Below are 8,214 nucleotides of genomic sequence, written 5' to 3' on the forward strand. Positions count from 1 at the left end.
TTGTTTCCATCAGCTGTCATGCTCAGTGGTCTGTACGTGACGTCAAATGTCTTGCTTTGGTTGGGTTCAAAGGTCATAAAGTGAGCAGCACTAAATTGCTCACCCTTGATTACAAGTATGACGTTGCAGGACTCACAGGTAGGGTTGGTTACGGACAGGGTCTGAGTTTGAGAGGTGCGCACTCGGCATGTAAAATTTATCACCTGGAGACAGACGTTTTGCAAAATGTATAAAATTAGTCAAACCTGCCAGAATTTCTCTGGCGACCAACAACATGTCCTCTGACGCATGTATTTAAGAGTTCAATAATAAAAGACATCTGCATCTAAGCACAAACAGTAATAATAATGCAATCCCTTCAGCTTTTGTTGGACTTAAAATTATAATTTCTATCAAAGAACATCACGTACATGAGCATGATGCACATTTTCTTTTGTTGTGATGCAGCAAAAACAATCAACATGCTTTTGCAGCCTTTTCAAAGACCTTTTCTCCGTCTACTTTAGATAAATAAATGAATGAATGTGAAAAAACTTCAACACACGCTTTCTGACTTGTTTGATTCCTCGGATGCAGGACTTTAGGGGTACTCAGTTAATTAAATCTAACTGAAAGAAATTGTAGAAATCCTTAAGTCTGTCAGAAGCTCCTGAGTCAACCAAATGAGACAAGTCAATTACATTATTTGGAGCTACCGTTTTAACCATTTACACAATGAGGAAAAAGCAACTGACATGGCAGCTTTTAGGAAAAATACTCAAAAAAAAAGAAAATCAGTCTAAATGTAAGTTTGTATCATTTTTTTTACAGCCCAGATCTATCTGCAATATTACATGAAAAATATAATTAAATCTGATAGATTCAACCTTGTTTTTAAGCATTAATAAACAGCATATTTACTTTAAAGTGCTTTACAAGGCAACTAACTCAATATCCTATTTAGAAATGTGACTTCAAATCAGCAATCATGAGGAAAGGGAACCAAAAAACCTCCTTATCCCTTAACTAATAACCAAAGTGTGTATTAACAGTAATTATTTTAAAGACATGAAACATTTATATTTGTATGTAAAGAGAGAGTTCAGTCTAACCTCTTTGCTGATGGAAGGTGGGACGCAGGAACCTGTGACCGTCAATTTAATAAGTGGGGAACCGTCGATGAAGCAGGACAGGTTCTCGTATCTGATGTCGTCACTGAGCTTCACAGGGGTAAAGGTCACTTCAAAGGGAAAGTTCTTGCCTGGGCAGATATATCCTTTTACTGGTCTGATCGACAACTCTGCAGGGAAATCTTGGGTTTGCCAATGAAATCTGGAGGTTCAGTGAACCGAAGCAAAACAGGGGGAAGGAAATAAAGCCAACCAAAGTTAGTGTTTGGGGATGTGCTGATTCCATAAAAATACAGTGGGATATGCTGCTATTCAACATTACCTGACAGTAGTGTCACTAGTGTTCGTCATGACAATCCTCCTGTTCGTCAGACAGTTTTGGACCATAGCTCCAAAAGACACTTGGCTGCAGTCTAGATGGACATCTACCCCCTGGTGTTTTTAAATTATAAATTACTACCAAATATTTCTTGAACAGAAACATCGCAATACATAATTCACTAAGGGAATATTCTTGTACACAACGTAATGATTGTGAGGGCAGATTCCAGCCAACCTTGCAACAGCCCTCGATGGTCAGCAGGTGGTGGAAGAACCCGTTGAACTCGGCCTGCAGCGCGACAGAAAAAGGAGCAATGTGCTGCTGAGGTGAAAACTGAATCTGCAGCTTGCAGGAGCCTCCACAAGATTTCAGCTTCATCTCGCCTAATGGGCTGACAGACAGGTCCTGGTGGCAGGAAGGCAACTATTAAGTCTGGCTTCAGTGGACTCCAGTTTAAAAGTTGATAGCGTTTGCGTTGTGCTTACCTTTAGATCTAGAGAAGGATCTGAGTTCAGTATCAAATTGAAAGAAAGGTCCAGGAGGCTGTCATTGGCTAGGACGACCTGTTTGTTCACTTTTTCACCCAATGTTAGACATCCTAGCTTCATTTTCTTTTGTCGGAAATCAAGCACTTCCAGCTGGGACAAAAAAAAGCATATGTTAGGGTCATGAAAATGATTTTGGACAAATAAGAGAGACCACTTTAGAAGATTATTAAAAAGTTAAAAAAAATGAAAAAAGTGTGAAGGATAAAAAAATGTCCTTCACACCACACATCAGTTGATGTTTGATTTAGTAATTGTTTCTGTCAACAGACTTTTGCTCTTTTGGTCTAATTATTTGCAGGTAATACATTACAAGTCATTTCTTGTTGAATAAAATGAAGCACTCACACTATTGTTTCCATGCTTATGTTTGTTTATATCTATGGGCAAATCTCAGTCAATCAAAATATTACAGAGTAATATATTTTAAGCATTTACTCCTGTTAATTTTGCTGATTATGAGTTATAGTAAGGAAAACACATAATTTAGTTTCGAAAAATTGATTAACACAACCAAAAAAACAAACAAAAAAAAACACTATTTTAAATAATGATATATTCTGTTGTTCTCCACAGTCGTGGGGAAGACTGCAATTCTCAGCAGAGTCACAGACACCTGAGACTAGCATGGTAAGCCATGATAGGTCAGTGCTACAGAAGCCGACTGTTCACAAAGCGCTATAGAAGTGTTGTAAGCAAATACATTAGTGGAAAGCTGAGTGGAAGGAAAAAGTGTGATAGATAAAAAATAAAGGTGTACAAACAAAAATGATAACTGCAACCTCAAGAAGATTGTGAAGCAAGGGGGTCCAAGAGACTGGAGGGATTATTATTAAGCTTGACTGATCAAAACCCCATATAGAATCTATTAGGGGTGTAACGACACACAAAATTTCACTTTGCCACATTTCTTGGTTTTAAAGTCATGGCTCAATACTTACTAGGTCCTCTTTAAGAAAGAAGAACATCATCTTTGACATATACTACATTAAAAGCAAGCAGCAGTATGCTCAGTGTATGGTGCTTTTTAATTCTTTTACTTGAATTTTGTCTTCTGTGTTTTTTACACTACTTTCTCACCTTTAATTCAATGCCTTCTCCTTCTATTGCCACTTGTTTTGTGTCAGAGCTGTCTAGGACAAAAAGGAGCTTTGCCCTATAAAGACAAGTCTTCTGGGGGTAGAAGGTAATTGGTACCGCCATAATACCACCAGGTCTCAAAATATCTGGCTGGAAGTCCACCTTCAAGAATGATGTGTTTTGAAACTGGCACTGGACACTGATGAAAACAAAATCAAAATACAGTATTTGAAATTTTTAAACCCATTCAATTGTGGATTTAAAAAAAAAAAAGATAACAGATTTTTTTCCCAGCTCTTTCATTAATTAAATTATTTCCGATACAAATCTAAATTTATAAAGCCATAACTAGCAATAAAACATGGATTGGGGTAGGCTTTCAAAATGAGATCACAGATACTTTACAAAATAAAAGTCACACTCATTATAAAAGTATGTCCCAAATTATTAGGCTTATAGAAACACATTTTGTATTTCTGGTCAATATGCCAATATTCAAGGGCTATAGATTTGGATTGGGCACATACCTGACTTCGTTACTGTCTTTGTTGTGAATGAGAAGAGTGTGGGATGGTGGTACCATACCCGGACAGAACAGGAAACACCTTCCAAAGTTAAACTTTGTGAAGGAGAAATCAAGGCTGCGAGTAATGGCTCTGCCTTTAATGGAAAGAGTATAGGTTGGACCGGGCTTCACCTGGTGGGATGAAAGAAAGAGGGAAAAGATGACAAAAAAAACAGCAATAAAGAAAAATATTAAATATATTTCATTTATTATTTGCTCAGTCAGTTATCACCTGATGTCCAACTGACACAAATTGGCACTGCTTTATTAAACTTAACTTGAATTAATTGTAATTATTTTTCTGAAACTTATTGTGTACTTTTTACTTAAAGAAAACAGATGACGGAGTCATTTTCACATTCCCTAACAAGCTGCAGTGGAAGAAAGTTAGCTCATTCTACAAACTTCTACATAGGACTGAAAAGATGCAGATAATTTAAATAACTTTATCTTACCCTGACAATAAGTTTGACACCGTGGAGGTTGCAGATGCTCTTAGGGGAAAAGACCACTGATACCTTGAGCTCCTTCCCGATCTGGATAACACCATTTAGAGGATTCACCTCTAGTTGCTGAAGTTTCTCTCTGAGACCCGTCAACTCAAAGCTGGCTTCCAGTCTAAGTCTTGAAAGATTGAACACCAGGAAATTGTAGGTAGATAGTTCTGAAATGCCCACCTATAATTCAGGAATATAAAGACGAACATGCTAATTTAAAAGCTCAGATGTTAATGTGTGTAATTTGTATCTCAGTCTTTATATTGTTAAGGAGTGGTGACCTTTCCAAAGTTTAGTGTATCTTCCTGGTTAGGGAAGAGCTCTCTGAGATTCCCGTCTGGCTCCTGAATCTGAATTGAAACTGGCATGGAGAAACAATCAGCCTTAACGTTGATTGAAAGTGGTTCTGACTTCCTCTTCACTTTCAAGATCGGTCTGAAGTTTATATATCCCTTTGAGGAAGGTGTGAAGCTCACCAACAGTGGTAACCTACAACCAATAGATTGCAACAAATCAAGGAAACAAATTTCAACAAGAATGGTACAAATGCTTTACCATAAGGACTATTTTTTTGAATGTGAAAATAATAGTGGCTGATGTAACCTATTCTTGGGCATCACTATGCCATCCATGGGCTTTAAACTCAGCCTGGCCTGATGATCTTCGGTGACAAGAGACACCGGCAGGACGGAGAAGTGGAAAGGTTCTTCCTCTGCATTCACCAGATCAACTGTCTGCTCCAACATATGGCCTGCCCACACACAAACACACACACGATAGCTTATGCAGTATTTAGAATTAAAGTCTGCCACTATGGGCAAGATAATAACCACACTTTTTTGGCTAAATTTAAAGACTTTTTGTGGACTACAGAAAATTGCAATTGTTTACGCTGAATACATGCTGTAAATGCCACATGTTATGTAGCATACATACACGTCCAAACTAACTCATTTAGGTCAAGGCATTTTGTCATATTTAAACAAAACAGGTATTTTAAATAGTTAAAATATCTGTGACTAAACCTATGTTGTCTACAGATTCAACAGTGACTCTTGTCACATTGAGGTAAGTTAGGAATTTTAACACTGAACCCATGTCCATCCCTCAGTGATAAAACAGCAAAGATGCTGTGTTTTGTTTGTTTGTATACATCTCTTATGCGGCATGCAGGAGCGAAAACATTTTTGTAAATCTCTGCTAACTAAGGGAATACACAAAGAGGTTGACGTTAGCAATGCTACCTCCACTAGCTGTGTCACACATCACAACGATAATCATGCTAACTGTGCCAATTGTGCAAAAACGCTAAATAACTTAAAATGTGGAGTTTAATTAATAACAGTGAAGCCTGTTTAACTTCAGAGTTTTAATGGACAGATCTTTTTCCCACACAGTGTGACACCTAAGCTGGTGCTAGTATAAACAATTGTTATAGAAAATACTCATAGATAATTCACAGAACGTTATATACATAAGAACACATGTATATATTTGGTTTACGTTAATGAATAGACATTTGTCTGTACATACCAACAATCACATCCCCAAAGTCAAGATAAGGTTTGTTGAGATAGATGCATGGTTCTCTAGAAGTTCCCACGCATAAGAAGGGAAAAGACAATGACTTATTCTCAATCAAGAAACTCCACAGTGACTCCACTGTCCCCTGGTGTTCAGCAACATATTCAAAACATATCTGTAGACAAATCAGAGAATGGATAACACTGTGAAGACTTAAGTGAGCTTGAGACGGAGAAGATAGATCGTAAGACTGACAGACACAAAGTTCTTACCTCCACTTTCCTCTTTGGTGGGATGGTCCCAAAAGAATTTAGACAACGAAAAGAACTGGACGCTGTGTCGTCACACCTCCATTTATATGAGTAAGTCATCTTGGTCGGGTTAATCACATTGAATGACCTACAGGGTCAGACAAGAGAACAAGGTCTTAGTTTCTTATACCAATGGTTCTCAAACTGTAGTACAAGTAGAAATGCTGGGAAAGCTTGAGAGGAACTTGGCAATTCTGCAGAATTATTGGCAAGCTAATAGGCTAATGAACTCTAATAGTCCAAAGTATTTGTTGAAAGCACATAAAGCGTGGCTATAAACAGAAACTTCCAAGAAGGGAAAGTGCAGCGAAGAACATTTCAAGAACTGCAAGCAAGACTAAAGTGGACACTGAACCAGGAATAAGTGCAAGTGGGTTATTAAACTGCATTTGACAGTGAGAATGTCCATCTGGGAATGACATCACACTCAACTTTAATATGTTTGAACTGTAAAGGGGGACACAATAGTATTCCCCAGTTGATGCAGCTTTGAGGCCAGGCTGTGTTTCCAATAAGTTTCAAATGAATGGCAGCCATTACTGTATGCTGATATTGGAGTTGTTGATTAACCTCCGACTTTTCCATTTGAATTTCTCAGATCTCTCTCTTATTTTTCCCAAATTGGAGGCAGAGAATTAAAATATAGTCAAATGCATGCTTTTTAACCAGACATGCAGTTCCAATAAATTTTTCTACTCTGTTTTTTAGAATAGACATATTCTTTTGTTGCTCTGTTGGAAAAAGTAGGTGTACCAGCAGCAAAAGTGACAGTCAAATGAAAGCATGGCTTTCCACAAAAGGTAAAATATAACAAAACCTAAGAAATACATATCAATGAGGATAATAGCCTCCTGTCATTTAATCTACTACCTTGTTATGGGTGCTGATAAGCCAAGGGATTTGAACTCTAAAACTCGAGTCCTAGGATCCAGAGGCTGGTTGAACTTGGGGCTGCGGCGGCTAATACTGATGTAGTCTGAGTCCTTCAAATCAAAATGTACAACAGGCAACAGGCTTTTACCACACACTGTGATATTAGGAGGTTTGTTGCCGTTCTCCAAGTTTGGAATACTGAAAAAACAGAGATATCCATAATAAATAAAACTTTATATTGTCTGGGCAACTAATATAACTTTACTTTTAGATTAGCCAAACATAAGTATGCTTAAAGATTTTTCCATTGCCAGTTCTAAAAAAAAAATAAGAACCATTCTTTTATAAACAAAAGAGCAGTAAATTAGAGTGGTTTTGAGCAGAAGATGTGACTGCGCCTCTAATATGATGACCACTGAAAAATGCACTTGCCTTAAATGCCTTTAATTACCTGCAGAGCAGTCTGCCATGAAACTGCGATACCTCCACAGGTGAAAAGCAAACATTGAAGGTTTGGGTAACACCTGGATCTATACTCCCAATTCTGGGCTCCACAATGAATGGAGGCAATGCAGGGTTTCCCCTGAGTGGTGTCACTGCACTGCTCCGGTCAGTAGAAGGCCTGTCTGAACTGTTGTCAGGATGAGAACTCCAGCTCTCATCCGTCACCAATGACATGCACTCTGATTGACACAGAAACATTTTTAAAGCACAAAATGTAAACCAATACGTCCTGTCCAACTTTAAGTAGTAGGATACTAAACCTAAAATTTGAAACATTTGAGATCAGATTCAAATACTAAATTCATGATAAGAGCTCGTTTTACCTCCTTCTTTAAGGTGTGTAACCTCACTGCAAGAATCCATTTGGACTTGCCAGGAGAAATCCACTTTCACATTGCCCTCATTGACAATCTGCAGTCTTTAAATACAAACATACAACAATCATTTTTAGAAAAAGAAAAAAAAAACATAGCAGTTGCATATCAAGTATTTCATCCACACACACAAAGTACACATCAATAAGTGTATGGACAACCCGGATCTTTAAGCAAGTGTCTGTAAATGAAGTCTATTTAAGGTACTTGACAGATTTAGTGGAATAATATATGAAAAAAAGTGATACAACCAAATTATTGAGGAAAGAGCAGATATGGAAAATTATGTGTTGCATATGCACATTTCTAATTGAAAGCACAAATACAGAGCAGAGCAGTGTAAATAAAAGCTTAAAATATTTTTGGTCTCTAACTTTTGAATAAGCATGAGTGTCAAAAATGCATATGCCACACAAATATTCTCAGACATAATGTACTGGCTGACAGCGTTTCAATCAATCAATCAATCAATCAATCAATCAATCAATCAATCAATCAATCAATCAATCA

The 8,214-nt window shown here is 37.4% G+C and overlaps 1 protein-coding gene across 1 annotated transcript in view; it reads right to left on the bottom strand.

Moving 5' to 3' along the window:
• Positions 1-8,214, bottom strand: part of LOC103145508 (hydrocephalus-inducing protein) — a 64,185-nt gene that overhangs the window by 1,881 nt on the left and 54,090 nt on the right. Inside the window, exons 65-79 of the mRNA XM_016676788.1 lie at positions 7,654-7,741; positions 7,278-7,509; positions 6,824-7,024; positions 5,915-6,041; positions 5,652-5,817; positions 4,722-4,869; positions 4,400-4,607; positions 4,077-4,298; positions 3,584-3,753; positions 3,057-3,255; positions 1,917-2,069; positions 1,666-1,836; positions 1,432-1,541; positions 1,092-1,311; positions 4-203 (exon numbers count right to left, since the gene is read on the bottom strand). Of these exons, the coding sequence (XP_016532274.1) occupies positions 4-203; positions 1,092-1,311; positions 1,432-1,541; positions 1,666-1,836; positions 1,917-2,069; positions 3,057-3,255; positions 3,584-3,753; positions 4,077-4,298; positions 4,400-4,607; positions 4,722-4,869; positions 5,652-5,817; positions 5,915-6,041; positions 6,824-7,024; positions 7,278-7,509; positions 7,654-7,741 (2,615 nt within the window). The remainder of the gene's footprint in view (positions 1-3; positions 204-1,091; positions 1,312-1,431; positions 1,542-1,665; positions 1,837-1,916; positions 2,070-3,056; positions 3,256-3,583; positions 3,754-4,076; positions 4,299-4,399; positions 4,608-4,721; positions 4,870-5,651; positions 5,818-5,914; positions 6,042-6,823; positions 7,025-7,277; positions 7,510-7,653; positions 7,742-8,214) is intronic.

Source organism: Poecilia formosa, unplaced genomic scaffold (genome assembly GCF_000485575.1).
Source record: "Poecilia formosa unplaced genomic scaffold, Poecilia_formosa-5.1.2 Scaffold142, whole genome shotgun sequence".
NCBI lineage: Eukaryota > Metazoa > Chordata > Actinopteri > Cyprinodontiformes > Poeciliidae > Poecilia > Poecilia formosa.